This window comes from Neoarius graeffei, chromosome 11 (genome assembly GCF_027579695.1).
Source record: "Neoarius graeffei isolate fNeoGra1 chromosome 11, fNeoGra1.pri, whole genome shotgun sequence".
NCBI classification, from domain to species: domain Eukaryota; kingdom Metazoa; phylum Chordata; class Actinopteri; order Siluriformes; family Ariidae; genus Neoarius; species Neoarius graeffei.
Window position 1 is genome coordinate 27,607,503 of NC_083579.1, and position 19,505 is coordinate 27,627,007.

Below are 19,505 nucleotides of genomic sequence, written 5' to 3' on the forward strand. Positions count from 1 at the left end.
ATCTCTGGGTCTCTGACTATCACAACAAAAACTGGTAATTTCATTTGACAAAGTACACACACAGATCCATCCGCTGACTTCCTGGAAAACTGGTAACATTTATACAACAGCATATGGGTGATATTAGAAGTATTATATGTATCAGTATCGAGTATGTAAACTTGTTTCTAAAACACCGCATGCTCAGCAGGTCGTGTTAACACCAGACAGTTTACAATATCCAGGTTTTCAACTGCTGGGACTTCAGTTCTTGTATCAGATCAGGAATTTGCCATCTCTACTAAACTGCTTCTGGCTAAAGCAGTTATCAGTCACTGCTGGGATTGAATATGGGTCTGGGGTACCAAATCCCACTTTTGTGCATATCTTAATTTACGTTTTATGAGTTAATTCATGTAAAATTAAGCGCAGATTTGCATCTGAAGCCTTGAACACAGTCGCCATTTTGTTAATGTCCAACATGACTGGCCAGCGGTTGCTATATTAGGTAAGTCATGTGACTGAATAAGCTCAATAGGGTGTTAAGGTCAGGGGGTCGGTTGATGAAGTGGTTCAAGTGTAGGTCTCAGTGTTTGACTTGAGTGTGTGTTTTCTGTCTCTTGCAGTCCAGCAGAGAGGACGTATGACGGGAAGGTCCGCGTGACTGTGGAGGTGGTGGGAAAAGGAAAGTTTAAAGGAGTTGGTCGGAGCTATCGCATCGCAAAATCGGCAGCAGCACGGCGCGCACTGCGCAGCCTCAAAGCCAATCAACCTCAGGTCCAGAACAGCTGAGCTACACACACAGACGTACACACACCGGCCCTCAGCGACACACTGAAGCCTCTTCGTGGGCCGTCTTCGTTCGGTGTCCTCCACTGAGAGAAATTTCCATCAGCAGAAACGGAGGCTTCAGACTGAATTCATGGGTTTCTTTTTTTTTTTTGCGCAAACACAATCTTTACCTTTTATTTCCTCCAAGCTGTTTGATCGCAAGACTGCTTTATTCTGTAAGTGTTAAAGGTCAGGTGACTGCTCTTTGCCTTTTTTTTGGTATTATTATTATTATTATTATTTCTTTTAAAGAAAATCTGCTTTGTTGGTAGTGTGTAAATCAGTTTATGCTTTTAGTGTTAGATTGTGTATATAGTTCAAATGAAAGCTATACATTTACATGAGAGGAAAAAAAAGACAAAAACGCTAAACTCCTCAGTCTGTGCACTAGTGCCAGTTTTTGAAATGTTTTCAAAACGCTTAGAGAGAGAGAGAGAACACAGAACGAGAGTGGCGTTTTCCTTGGTCTTGAGACGCTGTCCTTAAACTTCATTGCACTTAGTTCGTTCTGTTTCACTCAGTCACGAACATTTCATCAGATCGGCACCAAATTCATTGAGTGTAGCGTTTTCGAAAGAAAGACCCTCCTTTAACATTCCCACTTACTGTAATGAAGCGTTTTTTTAAAGGAACGAACACGTTAATGCAGCGAACAGTGAATGAACTGCATGTGCACATTGCTGATTCATAGCCATTCACTCTCGGCCACTGTCCGCAGCATTAGCGTGTCTGATCTTTTCCTTTATCAGCACGATGCATGTTTTCATAGCTGTGTAGACCAACTGGATGAATTCTATTAAATATTAAGATTAATAGAGCTACCGATTATAAACCATTATATACAGAGAACAATTAAGTGTTTATTACTGTGTTGGGTTTCTGGCTTTCAGGAACCTCTTTTGATACCAGGAACGAGTTTTTGGTTCAGTTGGATGATCATTGCGAGGATTAGACGTCTCTCCGTTGACAACTTTTTAGTTTTAATATTAGGACACAAAAATGACATATCACTCGGGAAATATGCTGCAGATTTTGTAAAGAATTTAAAAGGAATTAAAAAAAAAAAAAGATCGGATACTTCTGTAATACATAGAGCACCTTTACGTACCGATATTGTAATCGTATTCATTCACCTCACCAAAGTCTGTAGTGATGCGATGCTGCGTCAGTGAACTCGATCCTCCGTGATTTCACTTGCCTCGAGACGTGGAAACCAGCCTTTAGTTTTATGCTTGTCGTCTCACGTATTTGTCTTCTTATTAATAGGCATTTTTACTCGAATACCTCAGTTAATTGCATGCATTTTCTTTTTCTTTTCCTATTTTTTTTGGGTGCTGTTTTATTAATTATTATTATTATTATTATTATTATTATTAAGCTTGAATTTCTCATCTTTTTTGCACTGTAACTATAATACCTCTTTATTTGACCTAAATCATTGGTTTGCTCATCCTGTTTTGGCAGCAGTCAAGTTGTAGAGGTCAGCTTCATCTTTTTTTTTTTTTTTAAATGCTTGAAATTTTGGGCAGAAAAGCAAAGCTGAGAGATGTTCTCTGCACATAAATAACCTTCAGCTTGGGTTTTTTCCCATCAAATTTGATGGAAAGACAGAGAGCTGTTCTCTGTACATAAGCTTCAGCTAAGTGCTTCTGTGTGGATCTCCGTTTAATCCAAACCAGTGGAAAGGGTTGCTTAACACTTGTGGAAATCAACAGATTGCACTCTAATCTGCTTCCTGAGCACACACAAGCCATGTTACCCTCCTTTTGCCATCTAAGTCTTACTACCCTGCCAACTTTCATGTGTTTACTTTTGCTTCCTGGTGGAGGGAAAAAAAGGACGATATCTCTGTGTTGATCATGCAAACCCCAGAAATTGAGCTGTAGGCTGTAATTAATTATTGCAGTGAGTGGGTTTTTTTATTTTTATTTTCATGTCGTGTGAAGACATGTCTTAACTTCCTGACTGAGTAAAGAGGACCGCTGTGATTCCTGTTTGGTACCTCCCGTTCTGCGCTCTTTTTTTTTTTTTTGTGTTTTGTTTTTCTTCAGCACGGCTGGAATTATTCCTGAAGTGAAATCTCGCAGGTGGCGCTACCTCACAAACACCCCGTGTGATTAGTTTAAAATGAATGCGATGTTATTCATAGATAGAGCTGTAATCTTTCAGACGTAAATAAGGTGGTTATATCTGCTCCTGTACTCTTCTGTGCACCTTAGACTGGGATGCTTGGACACACTACAATTTGCACTAGACTTCATTCCCATTCAAATTGTTGTTGTTGTTATTTTTTTAAATAAGATGCCCATCAACATGGTGCCTTTTGTCTTTAGAGCATACCAATGTACCATCAAAGCCGTATGACGATATCTTTGGCTAATTGTAGCGAACAGGTGGCATGTATTATCGGGAGGTGTTTTTTTTTTTTTTTTTAAAGCCCCAAGTGTCACGTGCGTCACTGCCTGGCCTCACCTAACTAACACTTCTCCGAGTGCAATCTTTTCTTTGAGCAAGCGTTCAGCGACCCTGCGCTTTGTCACAGTTTCGTCCCCCTCGTTTGATCCGATCAGGTTTCCTCACTGCCACACGGGATTGAATGGAGGAAAGAGGGACTTAAAGGAATAGTTTAGTTTAAAAAAAAATACACAATTAGATGCCACTTTCCTCACAAATGTAGTCAGGCAGCCCGTCAGAAATCTGTATATCACAGTGCTGGTCAATCGAAAGTGCTCAAATTTCCTCCAGCAGCAGAAGTTCAAATGTAGGCAAATGTACGGGTTTATGTTAATATATTTGCATGGCAGATGCTCCACATATCCAGATATTTAAAAAAAATCTGATTATGATGAAGTTATTCTATAAGGAAATGATAATTATATCCAACCTTTTTTGGAAGGAGTCTCCAGTGTCAGGGGTAAAACTAAGTTTTCCGGTTAAAGTCTGAAACTGAAACTTCATGAACTGCATGAAGGAGGACGAAGAGAAGCAGTAGAGATAAATGTTTATAGCAGACATTCCACAGGATTAAGTATAATTATAAACTACTTAAATAAAAAGATCTTCATTAAAAAATAAATTGCTGTGGTTTTAAAAAGAATAAATTGCTCCAGGGTCATGCTGTTATTGGAAAAGAATCACCTTTTAGTTTTAGTCACGTTTCTAACTGACAAACATATCAGCCAATTTGATGAAGTGGATGTGGTTTGAGGCACATATTTGCTACGGACAAAACAAGTCAAAAGTTTGTACGCCCTTACTCCGTTTCGTTTTATAGATTCTTCAAAGTATCCAGCGTTTACCTTGATGACGCTTTACACACTATTGGCATTAGCTTAACCAGCTTCATGAGGTGGTCACCTGGAACGCTCTTCAGTTAACAGGCATGCCTCGTCAAAAGTTAATTACTGGACGAGTTTTTTGCCGCCTTAATGCGTTTGAGATCAAGCAGGAAATGGTAACTAATAAAAATGCTATTTAAGTTATTCCATGAAATCAAGTTGTACATGAGCTGATAGCCGGCGAGGCGCATAGCGCTGAATTGACTATTAGCCATGTACGACAAGATTGAGTGGAATAACAGTTTATTCTGTCCACATTCACTGCATTTTGTGAAACGGAGGATTTTTATTTTTTTTGCAAATTTGATAAAAACTTTATACAAAACGTTCGACAAAATAATTTCCACTTAGAATGTAAACAAACCAGCGGAATGACGGAAGCAATTTGTGAAAAATGCTATAATAATTCTTGAAAAATAGAGAGAGAGATGTTCTTACCATCAGATACTACTTTTTTTTTTTTTTTTAATAATTTCATCCTCAGTTGGTTCAGCAGCACGCGCTGCCGTTTTGTTTTACTCTACTCACGGTATAGGAGCTGATATCCTAGTAGTAGAGTAGCCAATCAGAGCACGTGAATGTGGATAGAATAAAAGTAAATAGCCTTATTCCACAACTGTAGTAATCCATATTATGTCAAGAACCGCTCAGCTAAGTAAATAGAAATGACCATCCATCATTACTGTAAGACATGAAGTGACTTTTAATTAATCAATGTAAAGAAAATCCATTGAACTGGAAGGTGTGTTCAAACTTTTGACTGATACTGTACACTCATAACTCCAGCACAAAAATGTCATGCGCCAAATTTATCTTGGCTACATTTGCAGTAGACAGGAAGTGATATAAAATCATTTTTTGCCAAACTATTCCTTTTGAATCCCATTGTATAACTCCAACTTTTTTTTTTTTTTTTTTGACATCCAGCTTTGGTTGTGTGAACTTTCCAGCGGATCAATGCCGTACACACTTCTTTATTTCAATATCAGATGTTAGTGAAGCTCTTCTGTCCACAATGTGAAATGGTTCATATGGTGCCACACCCACTTTGATGACATCGTCACAGCTAATGATTGAGCACTCGAGCGAGACCTGCTCCCACTGCTTAGAGAATGACGCAAGTGTTGTGTAAAATCTCGTTGTCAGAAGGGAGTTTCGACGTCAGGTTGTCCTCCATCGTACTGCAGACTGCGTTTTGTTTCTCTTCCTGGCTCAAAGGTTTGTTCTTTTTTCTTTTTTTTTTTTTGTACATGTAGCACAAATGAGCATTGCACTTGGGCGCCATACTTTACCTCATGTCAGAGAGAAAAAAAAAATATGTATATATGATACCGTTACAGAAAAAAAATTTGTGGTTTTGGCCTTTGCTGCTGTTCCACTGCTGGTATTTTGCAATTGTATTAAAAAAAAAAAAGTGATCAGAAAGATACAACATACAACGTGCCTGCAGGATATCATCTGAGAATTACACTGTAGAAAAAAAAAATAGGTCATCTCTACAATCTGGGGTTAAATGTACGTCCTGTGTGTACCTTCATGTCCTGCCTTAATGTAATATCGTCAATATTAAATTGTAAATCAATCAGTTCCTCCAACAGGCATGTGTTGCATTAAGTTTAGGCCCCCTGTTAGGTTATATTGAACATATCGTAGCCCCAGATCAAATGGTGCATGTCGAAAGAGAGCTCCCTTTTTTCTTTTCTTTTTTTTTTTATTAAATACCTCTTATGTAATCATTTTGCAGCCCCTAAGTACATGAAAAAAGGGCTCAAACAAGCAGTTGTCTACATTTCAGTATTTTGCTATTTTGTTCACTTGTTTTGACCTAATCAGAAAACAAAAGCTAATAATCAAATGCACTCATATCAGCATTGAGCTGGCTCTGGATTCTGAGGAATTGTGATGTGAATTTTTTTTTTTTTCTTTCTAATTGTGGGAACGTGTCGCAAAAAACAGCCAGCGTTTTCATCCAGAGACGTTCCGGGCCATCCCGAGCTGCAGCGCTGTTTTAAGGAACATGAACGAATTCTTATTCATACTGTAAAAGTGCTACAGTGGTTCACGATCTGCACCTTATGGATCACAAACACCTTTAATACTCTTTATTTTCCCTTTTTTTTTTTTTAAATAATTGTAGTTAAATGTATCTACAATAAAGTTATGGTATGGTCATCCAATGCTTGTCTGTCTTTGTTCCCAAATTGGGGGGGGAGTCACTTGGGTTGAATCCTGGAGGTCATCTCTTGTGCCTTTTTTTTTGTGTATCTTTAAAACAGCTCTAGAATTATTAGCACTTTTAGTAAAATACATTATGGGCAAATATCTGCTGTTTAATTAGTTTAATGTCAAACTGAAAATAGGAGAAATCTAAGGGGAGGACCCTTCATAGCACCTCTCACACTCGATGAGAGTAAGGAATCTGAGATGACACTTTAAGATAGAATTTCTCCAGAGTTATATCTCGTCTCTTGTGAATTCTCCTCTTCAGATTTTCGCCCAACAGTCAGAGGACTGGGACGGCCATTTCAAAAACCTTATTCTGTGGTCAGGTTGATCCATTTTTGAATGCATGTTTTAGACCAAAATCCACATGACCCATTTGTGACCCATTGTCATGATTTTTGACTGGTACCTCACAGCTCCAGGGTCCCTGCTTTGACCAAAGTTGCTTTTACACAGGCAGCAGGAACAAGTTGCGCCTGGAACAATTGTTTCTATTTAAACACAGTAATTCAGTAGTTAATCCAATTTTCACTTCCAGAAAACTGATTCATTGAGTGATGTCATTCAGGGAATGAATTAATTCTTTGAGTTGACTCTCTTTAGATGAATTATCTGCATCTTCCCACAACTGGATGATGGTAAGAACTTCTCTGTTAGTCCAGTTATCACTGTGATTGGCTTGGGAATCTCTTAACTCCATTGTTTAAACGCACAGAAGTTTGACAAGGAAAAGCACTCGAGAATAACTGACCATTGAAGCGGTCTTATCCAAATCATAAATGACCCAGATGAACGCTACCATGCATGTGTAAGCCCTCCTACTTGCCACCCGTTGTGTTTAGATGGTATGCAGGAACAAGTTGTGCCTAGAAGAAGTTGCACCACATCATGAAGTGGAGTAAGTTTGCCCACCGGTGTCAAATTGTTTCGGAACAAATTGTGTTTCGACAGGCAGTTGCACCAGGGGAACAAGTTGTTCCGGTGCAAGTGCCTGCGTTAAAGCAGCTTAATACCTCCCCATGTTTGTGTGGGTTTCGTCTGAGTTTTCCAGGTACCTCCAACAAACCTGCCAGTAGATCGATTGGCTGTACTACAGTGCTTCTAGGTGAGCGAGTGCGTGTTTGTGTGCACTGTGACGGATAGCATCCCATCCAGAAGTGTGTTCCGTACCCACTGCAACTCTGATCATCCTGATGATGAATGAACGAGTCAGTTATTTTCCTTGTACTTCAGGAAGTCAAGCTTCCAAGGGATTTCAGAACATCACAAAACCTAAACTACACTTAACAGTAGGAATATATACTATATTAAAAAAAAAAAAACACAGTGTCTTGCAAAAGTCTTCATCCCCCTTGGTGTTTGTCCTATTTTGTTGCATTACAAGCTGGAATTAAAATGGATTTTTTGGGGGGTTAGTACCATTTGAGTTATACAACATGCCTACAACTTTAAAGGTGCAAATTGTTTTATTGTGATGCAAGCAATAATTAAAATGGAAAAAAAACAAATCTGGAGTGTGCATAGGTATTCACCCCCTTTCGTATGAAACCCCTAAATAAGAGCTGGTCCAACCAGTTCACTTCATAAGTCACATAATTAATTGATTAAGATCCACCTGTGTGCAATCAGTGTCACATGATCTGTCACATGATGGCTGTATAAATTAACCTGTTCTGGAAGGACCCTGACTCTGCAACACTACTAAGCAAGCAACATGAGAACCAAGGAGCCTCCAAACAGGTCAGAGACAAAGTTGTGGAGAAGTATAGATCAGGATTGGGTTAAAAAAAAAAAATCCCAAACTTTGAATATCCCACAGAGCACCATTCAATCCATTATAGCAAAATGGAAAGAATATGGCACCACTACAAACCTGACAAGAGAAGGCTTCCCACCAAAACTCAGAGACCAGGCAAGGAGGGCATTAATCAGAGATGCAACAAAGACACCAAAGAAGGAGCTGCAAAGATCCACAGTGGAGATGGGAGGATCTGGCCATAGGAACACTTTAAGCCGTACACTCCACAGAGCGGGGCTTTTTGGAAGTGTGGCTAGGAAAAAGCCATTGCTTAAGAAAACACGTTTGGAGTTTGCCCAACAGCATGTGGCAGACTCTCCAAACACATGGAAGAAGATTCTCTGGTCAAATTAGACTAAAATTGATCTTAATGGCCATCATGGGAAATGTGATGTGTGGCGCAAACCCAACACTTCCCATCACCTTGAGAACACCATTCTTACAGTGAAGCATGGTGGTGGCAGCATTGTGCTCTGGGATTATTTTTAATCTGCAGGGACAGGAAATTTGGTCAGGACTGAAGGAAAGATGGATGGCACTAAATACAGGGCAATTCTGGAGAAAAACCTGTTTGAGTCAGCCAGAGGTTTGAGACTGGGACGAAGGTTCATGTTCCAGCAGGACAATGACCCGAAACCTACTGCTAAAGCTACAATGGAGTGGTTTAAAGGGAAACATTTAAATGTCTTGGAATGGCCGAATCAAAGCCCAGACCACAATCCAATTGAGAATCTGTGGCGTAAGTTGAATATTGCTGTACACCAACACAACCCATCTAACTTGAAGGAGTTGGAGCAGTTTTGCCTTGAGGAATGGGCAAAAATCCCAATGGCTAGATGTGCTAAATAGAGACATACCCCAAGAGACTTGCAGCTGTAACTGCAGCAAAAGGAACTGCAAAGTATTGACTTTGGGGGGATGAATACCTATGCACACTCCAGATTTCTGTTTTTTCATCTTAATTATCGTTTGTCACAATAAAACAACAATTTTCACCTTTAAAGTTGTAGGCATGTTGTGTAAATCAAATGGTGCTAACCCCCCAAAAATCAATTTTAATTCCAGCTTGTAATGCAACAAATCAGGACAAACACCAAGAGGGATTAATACGTTTACAAGATGATGTACAGTGGTTGAAAGTTTGCGAATCCTTTAGAATTTTCTATATTTCTGCATAAATGACCTAAAACATCAGATTTTCACACAAGTCTTAAAAGTAGATAAAGAAAACCCAGTTAAACAAATGAGACAAAAATATTACACTGTCATTTATTTATTGAGGAAAATGATCCAATATTACATATCTGTGAGTAGCAAAAGTATGTGAACCTTTTGCTTTCAGTATCTGGTGTGACGACCTTGTGCAGCAATAACTGCAACTAATGTTTCTGGTAACTGTTGATCAGTCCTGCACACTGGCTTGGAGATATTTTAGCCCATTCCTCTGTACAGAACAGCTTCAACTCTGGGATGTTGGTGGGTTTCCTCACATGAACTGCTCGCTTCAGGTCCTTCCACAACATTTCGATTGGATTAAGGTCAGGACTTTGACTTGGCCATTCCAAAACATTAACTTTATTCTTCTTTAACCATTCTTTGGTAGAATGACTTGTGTGCTTAGGGTCGTTGTCTTGCTGCATGACCCACCTTCTCTTGAGATTCAGTTCATGGACAGATGTCCTGACATTTTCCTTTAGAATTTGCTGGTATAATTCAGAATTCATTGTTCCATCAATGATGGCAAGCCGTCCTGGCCCAGATGCAGCAAAACAGGCCTAAACCATGATACTACCACCACCCATGTTTCACAGATGGGATAAGGTTCTTACAGTATGCTGGAATGCAGTGTTTTCTCCAAACATAACACTTCTCATTTAAACCAAAAAGTTCTATTTTGGTCTCATCCATCCACAAAAAATTTTTCCAATAGCCTTCTGGCTTGTCCACGTGATCTTTAGGAAACTGCAGACGAGCAGCAATGTTATTTTTGGAGAGCAGTGTCTTTCTCCTTGCAACCCTGCCATGCACACCATCGTTGTGTTCTCCTGATGGTGGACTCATAAACATTAATATTATCCAATGTGAGAGAGGCCTTCAGTTGCTTAGAAATTACCTTGGGGTCCTTTGTGACCTTGCCGACTATTACACGTCTTGCTCTTGGAGTGATCTTTGTTGGTCGACCACTCCTGGGGAGGGTAACAATGGTCTTGAATTTCCTCCATTTGTACACAATCTGTCTGTCTGTGGATTGGTGGAGTCCAAACTCTGTAGAGATGATTTTGTAACCTTTTCCAGCCTGATGAGCATCAACAACGCTTTTTCTGAGATCCTCAGAAATCTCCTTTGTTCGTGCCATGATACACTTCCACAAACATGTGTTGTGAAGATCAGACTTTGAAAGATTCCTGTTCTTTAAATAAAACAGGGTGCCCACTCACACCTGATTGTCATCCCATTGATTGAAAACACCTGACTCTAATTTCACCTTCAAATGAACTGCTAATCCTAGAGGTTCACATACTTTTGCCACTCACAGATATGTAATATTGGATCATTTTCCTCAATAAATAAATGACCAAGTGTAATATTTTTGTCTTATTTGTTTAACTGGGTTCTATTTATCTACTTTTAGGACTTGTGTGAAAATCTGATGATGTTTTAGGTCATATTTGTGCAGAAATATAGAAGATTCTAAAGAGTTCACCAACTTTCAAACACCACTCTGTGTTATATATACACACACCCTTCTTTTTGCTCAAACCCACCCCTAGTACTTGTTAGTGAAAAGCTTATCTGATTATAGAGCTGAGTTCCAGTCAAATTTCCAGTAGCATCTTGCAACCTCCAGGCACTTAAGTTTGTGGTTGGGTTGGGTTGGGGGATCTTCTGGCACACATTTCAGATAGTTTGATGTTATGGAGGATGGTGTCTAATTGTAGACTTGGTGACCCCAAAATCTCCAACTGTGATCCTTGGAAAATTGTTGCCTCTGTATGCTAACCATCCTCCCCTCTGTGCTTGGTGTGGTGCTAATATGTAATCATCATATTACATTTTTCAGATTTAATGAAATGTGGTCATATGTCAGAAGTAGAGAACTGATGTATTGCAGTTTGATATCAGGTTTATGATACAAAAGACCATATTAAACAGCATCATGGCAGTCTGGGGTCAAGGGTCAGGTTTTAAGGGAGCGGTTGGGTGGGCAAGTGAGCGTACGCAGATGACCTCAGTGTTTTTCTAACCGAGGCAGAACGTTAGCCATGCGCTTTATGAGCGCTCCGAGCCCACAGTTTAAACACGCTCGGCAACCAAGAGCGATGTTTTAATCACATTTTCGCACAGCTTTGTGTCGCGGTGCATATGAGCTCTGTTTGTGTGTGTACTTTTACACTCTCAGAAGGCAGTTTTATGGTTTTGTGTGTATCCAATTTGGTGCTCACACTCTGTGTGGCTCTGCTGGCTTTTTGCCAAGAGGTGGAAAATGAGAGCAGCGTGCATGGGCTCGTGAGGTGAGAAATGACCTCATGTCAGCTGTGCAAGCACTCTGGCACTTAATGCAAGAGCGGGGAAAAAAATGATACTGATTGATGCAACCCTAAAAGTGGTCATTATGTAGAATTTACCATTTGAGAAAACTACTGGATTTTGCTTATGATTTACTTTCCGAATTTATGCGGCAAAGTTAGAAATCTGTCATTTCCCCATGATGGATCAGGAGGTCAGTGACGGGATGTGTGTGCAGGTTAATATGTGGCACTGCAGTGATTTGCGAGAGAAGGGTGGAGTGCTGACAGACATGTTGAAGATGTGTTTTACAGGAGAATGAGGGAGGGAGAGCTGTGCGTTCGACAGAGTAAGGGTTCCAGAGCGAAAAAAAGTAATAAAATTCTTTACAAATCATGCTTTAAGAATAATAATACGACTCGAGTGATGGAGTGTTTAGGGAAGAAGAAAGCTCATCTGGGACGAATGCACTTTGATTTTAGATCATCTTTGGGTAGGTTACAAGAAGAAATGTATAACTGCTAGGGTTTTATATATACAGTACCAGTCAAAGGTTTGAACACACCTTCTAATTCAATGTTTTTTCTTTATTTTTATTAATTAAGTCACTTTATGTCTTAAAGTAATGATGGATGTTGTTTTTGTTTACTTAGTTGAGCGGTTCTTGACAATATGGATTACTACAGTTGTGGAATAGGGCTATTTACTGTATTTTTATTCTTTATTATTTACTGCTTGATCTCAAGTGCATTAAGAAGGCAAGAAACTTGTCCACTAATTAACTTTTGACGAGGCATACCTGTTAATTGAAAAGCATTCCAGGTGACTACCTCATGAAGCTGGTTAAGACGATGCCAATCGTGTGCAACGCGTCATCAAGCTAAACGCTGGATACTTTGAAGAATTTAAAATATCAAGCATACTTTAACACTTTTTTGTTTACAACATAATTCCATATATGTTCCAGATGTTATTTCATAGTTTTGATATCTTCAGTATTGTTTTACAATGTAGAGAATACAAAATACAGAAAAACCTATAAATGAGTAGGTGTACAAACTTACACTATTATGGGTCATAGACGTACACACACAGCCCCAAATAAAAAAAAAAAAAATCTTGTCATCACAAATAAAATGGAAATAAAAAAAAAGAAAGGAATGATTTTTAAATTTACTTTGGCATTTAACTGCAGACAGTATGAACCCAAGATATTTCATGTTTTTCTGGTCAACTTCATTCATTTGTTAATATACATCCATTCCTGCATTTCAGGCCTGCAACACGTTCGAAAAACAAGTTGGGACAGGGGCAATTTAGGGCTAGTAATGAGGTAAAACAATTAAATAATGATGCGATTTGAAACAGGTGATGTCAACAGGGGATTGTAATCATGATTTGGTATAAAATCAGTATCCAGGAAAAACTTAGTCTTTGAGGAGCAACTAAGGGCTGAGGATCTCCAGTTTGTCAAAAAATGTGTGAGAAAATTATTGAAATGTTTAAAAATAATCATCGCTGTCAGTTCAAAACCTTCTATGTGACAATTTAGGTCAAATTGTCCTCTATGCTGATTGGTCAATTTTGACCTCGTGCTTCCATTTATGCTAATTAGAAAAGCTAATAATAGAACAAGTAAACTTTACTGGCTTCTCAGCTTGTTATTTCAGAGTTTTATTCAGTTTTTTACGTCTCCTGTAAAAAAGGAAAAATGTCACATAGTTTTTGACCTGACAGCAACGTAATGTTCCTCAAAGAAAGACAGGAAGGGATTTGGATATTTCACCCTCTACAGTGCATATGAGCATTAAACGATTCAAGGATTCTGGAGGAATTTCAGTGTGTAAAGGGCTCAAGCCTAATCTGAACACCTGTGATCTCTAACCCTTCAGATGGTGCTGCATCAAGAACTGGCATTCATCTATAGCTGATCTAACCACATGGGCTCAGGATTACTTTGGCAAACCTTTGTCAAGCTACAATACAGAGTTACGTCCACAAATGCCAGTTAAAACTTTATTGTGCAAAAAGGAAGCCTTGTGTTAACTGTACCCAGAAGCAGCATCAAATTGTCTGGGCTTGGAGGCATCTGGGATGGACCATCACACAGTGGAAACGTGTATTGCGGTCAGATGAATCAGTATTCCAGGTCTTTTTGAAAGAAATGGATGCCGTACGCTCTGGACCAAAGACAAAAAGGACCATCCAGACTGGTACCAGGAACAAGTCCAAAAGCCAGGGTGTGTCATGGTATGGGGTTGTGTCAGTGCCCTTGGCAAAGGTAACTTACACTTCTGTGATGGAGCATTAATGCAGAAAAGTCCACTAAGATTTTGGAGCAACATATGTTGCCTTCAAGACGACATCATTTCCAGGGAGATTTCAACAAGACAATGCAAAACCACATTCTGCACACATTAGAAAGGCATGGCTGTGGAAGAAGAGGGTGCCTATCCCCTCTGTCCTCAAGAGAGAATGTGTGGAGAATTTTGAAATGAAAAATACAACGATGACCCCGTACTGTTCCACACCTTTAGACTTGTTTGCAGGAAGAATGGGACAAAATAACACCTGAAATGCTTTATCACTTGGTGTCTTCAGTCCCTAAACATCTTTTACGTGTTGTGAAAAGGAATGGTAACATTATAAAGTGGTAAATGCTCAACTTTTTTTTTCCTCTGCTTTTTTTTTAAATGCCTTGTACAAATCAAGGAAGTGTTTGATAAAAAAAAAAAAAAAAATATATATATATATATATATATATATATATATATATATATATATATATAAAAATAAAATTAGTGTGTGTGTATGAGATGCGAATGGAGGCCGGCATGCTGCTGTGGGTTCGAGTGTGGGAATGGGAGGGCAACGGTGACTTATTACCTGTGTTGACAATGTGCAGGCTTGCGGCGTGTCATTTGAGCCATTTATCCTTTGGGCTGTAAAAACAAAGAGATGACAAATAAATATGCAGCGAGGGCTCACTTGCTGTTTTCCACTCGCACCACCTTGCCAAAACCTCCCCCCCCCTTTTTTTTTTCGCTGACCTCTAGTGCTGAATAAACCACATCTCAATCAGCGCTTGCACAAATCGCCCGCGTTGACCTTTCGGCATCTTGTTTTATACACAGGTTAGGCGATAATCGAAATTATGCCTCACAGGCATTTTGTTTCTCTGCTGTTGTTCTCCTCCTCATTTGTTCCTCCCCCCTTTCCCTTCACAGGAGGATTACAGTGTGTTGCAGGCAGCCCATTACAATGGCCAGAACAGGAATGGGTTATTAATGCTCAACCTTACTGATGGGCCTTCAAGCTGCGCGGAGTGCGTCTGGGCTTCCTCATGTGTAATTGGATCCAGCTCCATGCACCCTGTGTTAAGGGCAGGCCGGGGAATAACCCCTGCATGTAGGGGAAGATAGTGATCACAGACACGCACACGCTTCCACTGCATGTACACATCTGAATCAGCAATCAGACCCACTGTCAGTCTATCAGTCAGTCCTTTTTTCCCCCCCGCCAGGGTTGTGGTTCTTGCTTTAGCAATGCATAGTTCGGTGCAATGATGGCAAAACGCGTTCTCCAGAGACAGTGTGGCTTCTGCGGTCATTGCTGCAGCTTTGCTCGATTAGGTTAGATTAGTTTAATGCCCAGAACATTGACAATTCTCATTTATCTGTCTGTCAAATGAGTCACTTCTTGTTTTTTTTTCCTACATTTTAAACTCCATTGCCATTTATTTGGATGCTGTTATCCAGAAATGCTGTGTTGTCTACTTGGAAAATGTCCTTATGTTAATAGTCTCAAAACACCAACACTGATAAGTACTGCACTATACATATCTTTTGGTAATTAAGAGCGCAATGAATTTTCTGTGGCTTATTTGATAAAACATGGCATTAGTACAATCTGAAAATGCCATGAAATGCACATCGTCTATGTATGTCTGACTGAGGGTGCCAATATGATTATAAATTTAGTTACTATAAGTATAATTAAGTCTGTAAATGTAAAACATTTTTAAAGAACAGGGAAAGTATAGACCTCTTGCACGTGATGTCACACATCACGTGATAATTTCTCCTGTTGGACAACTAGACACCGTCTTTCCTGTAAGCAAGGCTTCATCTGGCTTAAATATGGTTCATTTTTGTGCTGTTTTTGGTTGTTCTAATCGTTCAAATAGAGAAAAAGATAAAAGGTCTCCCTGGGACTTTGTCTTGAACTTCTGACTGTGGCTTAGGAACTTGACTTGGGCATTTCTTTACAAAGGAAACCTCTCTGATCCGAGAGTAGGAGACTTTTTTCACAGCAGTAGGAAGAACCCAGTATGCCGTTTTATCCATAACTGTCAGCGAATCCCTTTGTTTCACTCCAGCTTCGAGCCCACAACACCGACAATCTGTGAAAAACGTTCTCTCCAAGACCTCCCATACAGTTGCAGTGTGCGGCCATGATCTTGCCATTTTCATCACTGATGATCCACGGAGATGAAGGTTTTTCGGTCAATCTTTGCGAGTGGTTAACCTGGAATAGAATATAGGTTAAATTCAGTCACGTGACTTTTGCTTGCAAGTTTACTTCCGGTGAATGAACTGGTGGTCAGACAAACTGATTTGGCTGCTGTTATGCAAAGAAGTAGTGAAACCGTCTCTAACTATTTTTATAGTTTAGAGGCCAATGCATGGTCAAGATCCCTTCAGAAAGTTGCTCTTTACAGGGGCACTGTGGCTCAGGTGGATAAGGTGCCATACCATAAATCCGGGGACCTGGGTTCGATTCCGACCCGAGGTCATTTCCCGATCCTTCCCCGTCTCTCTCCCACTCATTTCCTGTCTCTACACTGTCCTATCCAATAAAAAGGTGAAAAAGGCCCAAAATAATCTTAAAAAAAAAAAAAGTTGCTCTTTACAATAGGATAGATCCTTACACATGAACAAAGAAGGATTTTTCCTCGGAATTGGAAAATTATCCCTCTGTTGAGTTCCCTGACATCGTTCTACATGGACAAACAGATGAAAACCTGGAAGAGCATGGAGGTGTACAACTTTTTATATGTGGCTGGGTTAAAGATTTGGGGATCAGGACACTACAAGATAAATCCTGTATCGTTTATGCCCAGGTAAGGAGGAATTTCTGGGCTTTTTGTACACGTCTTTGCGATGTTTGCAAGGATGCTACAAGTTTTAGTATTGTGTATAAACAAACCATTCTGTGTGGAGTTTGCATGTTCTCCCCGTGTCCGCGTGGGTTTCCTCCGGGTGCTCCGGTTTCCTCCACAGTCCAAAGACATGCAGGTTAGGTTAACTGGTGACTCTAAATTGACCGTAGGTGTGAATGTGAGTGTGAATGGTTGTCTGTGTCTATGTGTCAGCCCTGTGATGACCTGGCGACTTGTCCAGGGTGTACCCCTCCTTTCGCCCGTAGTCAGCTGGGATAGGCTCCAGCTTGCCTGCGACCCTGTAGAACAGGATAAAGCGGCTAGAGATAATGAGATGAGATGAATGAGATAAACAAACCACAGCCGCTCGATTCTCAATCCTCCCTGCTCTTCTCGTCTAGCAAACGATAAGGTTTTTTTTTTTATTAAAACAGAAAATGCAGTGAGAAGGTACATTCCAACAACTATGTAGGTAACACTAGGCCACAAATCTACATCAATCATTTTGAACAGATCATATCCACTAATAAACTCTAATTTCCACATATATCTATCCTTTGCTTCTTTCTGACTTGGATTATCCAAGTAATCCGGCAGTCAAGCTTTTTTTTTTTGGCTATAGTTTTCTTTGAGCTGTCGCCTCACAGCAAGAAGGTCCTGGGTTCGAGCCCCGTGGCCGGCGAGGGCCTTTCTGTGTGGAGTTTGCATGTTCTCCCCGTGTCCGCGTGGGTTTCCTCCGGGTGCTCCGGTTTCCTCCATAGTCCAAAGACATGCAGGTTAGGTTAACTGGTGGCTCTAAATTGACCGTAGGTGTGAATGTGAGTGTGAATGGTTGTCTGTGTCTATGTGTCAGCCCTGTGATGACCTGGCGACTTGTCCAGGGTGTACCCCTCCTTTCGCCCGTAGTCAGCTGGGATAGGCTCCAGCTTGCCTGCGACCCTGTAGAACAGGATAAAGCGGCTAGAGATAATGAGATGAGATGAATGAGATAAACAAACCACAGCCGCTCGATTCTCAATCCTCCCTGCTCTTCTCGTCTAGCAAACGATAAGGTTTTTTTTTTTATTAAAACAGAAAATGCAGTGAGAAGGTACATTCCAACAACTATGTAGGTAACACTAGGCCACAAATCTACATCAATCATTTTGAACAGATCATATCCACTAATAAACTCTAATTTCCACATATATCTATCCTTTGCTTCTTTCTGACTTGGATTATCCAAGTAATCCGGCAGTCAAGCTTTTTTTTTTTGGCTATAGTTTTCTTTGAGCTGTCGCCTCACAGCAAGAAGGTCCTGGGTTCGAGCCCCGTGGCCGGCGAGGGCCTTTCTGTGTGGAGTTTGCATGTTCTCCCCGTGTCCGCGTGGGTTTCCTCCGGGTGCTCCGGTTTCCTCCATAGTCCAAAGACATGCAGGTTAGGTTAACTGGTGGCTCTAAATTGACCGTAGGTGTGAATGTGAGTGTGAATGGTTGTCTGTGTCTATGTGTCAGCCCTGTGATGACCTGGCAACTTGTCCAGGGTGTACCCCTCCTTTCGCCCGTAGTCAGCTGGGATAGGCTCCAGCTTGCCTGCGACCCTGTAGAACAGGATAAAGCGGCTAGAGATAATGAGATGAGATGAGTTTTCTTTGAACTGCAGACGTCCTATATCTTTAGTATCACTTGTCTTCAGTATGTAAACAAAGTTTGCTTGTCCCCCAGGACAAGGGTAGCAACGGTTGCTAATGTACTTGTGACGTCAGTGCAAGGGGTCTATTCATGAAAAACAAATGTCTATTTAATTAATTATTTCAATGTTTATTTAAGCATTTCTGTATGCAATTGTTTTCATGCTGAGGACTTGGTACTTGTGCCATTATATAATTAAATCTGTCAACATTATTCCAAAAAAACATTGGGATGCATGTCTGAACAAGACACGTTAGATGGGGATAGGCACTACATCTCAGAAAAATCACACTATGAAACAGAAGCATCCAAACTCACTCACATCTTCAGGGACTGGCTGATAGAGAAGGGAGTGGGGGAGTGTGATTAATGGGATGTTTCCAACTCCCAGATTTATAGAAACAGTGGCCTCATTTATAAGGATCGCATAAATGTTGATAAACGATTGTTTCCTCAAAGATCCTACTCACAATTTTAAAAATATTCTTTTCATTTATCTTCAGCAAGCCATTTATCCTGGTCAGGGTAGATCTCTAGCATATCATGGGAATGCTAGGCATGAGGTGGAAACGCACCCTGGATGGAAAAATTCTGGAAATGGCTGAAAAAATTGACAGCCTTTCTTAAGGAACAAATGTGTTGTCTTTCTTAAGTTTGCTTAAATGTACTTCCTTAAAGTTTTATTTCCTTAAAATTACTTGAATGTACTTATTCAACTTATTTCCTTCAAATTAGTTACTTAAACTTGCAGCTCTGGAAAAAAAAAAAGAGATCACTGCAAAATTATCAGTTTCTCTGGTTTTACTATTTATCGGTAGCTGTTTGAAGAACATGAACACTTGTTTTATTCCATAAACTACTGGCATCATTTCCCTCAAATTCCACATAAAAATATTGTCACTTTGAGCATTTAATTGCAGACAATGACAACTGTTCAAAATAACAAAAAAGATGAAGTGTTTTCAGACCTTGAATGATGCACAGATATCAAGATCATA

The 19,505-nt window shown here is 40.0% G+C and overlaps 1 protein-coding gene across 3 annotated transcripts in view; it reads left to right on the forward strand.

The window, feature by feature from the left end:
* The window catches only part of dicer1 (dicer 1, ribonuclease type III), a 54,895-nt gene extending 48,582 nt beyond the window's left edge, over nt 1-6,313 (forward strand). For all 3 annotated transcript variants that reach the window (XM_060933698.1, XM_060933699.1, XM_060933700.1), the window contains one exon: nt 606-6,313. In XM_060933698.1, the coding sequence (XP_060789681.1) occupies nt 606-771 (166 nt within the window). In that variant the 3' untranslated portion in view covers nt 772-6,313. The remainder of the gene's footprint in view (nt 1-605) is intronic.
* Nucleotides 6,314-19,505: the final 13,192 nt, after the last annotated feature.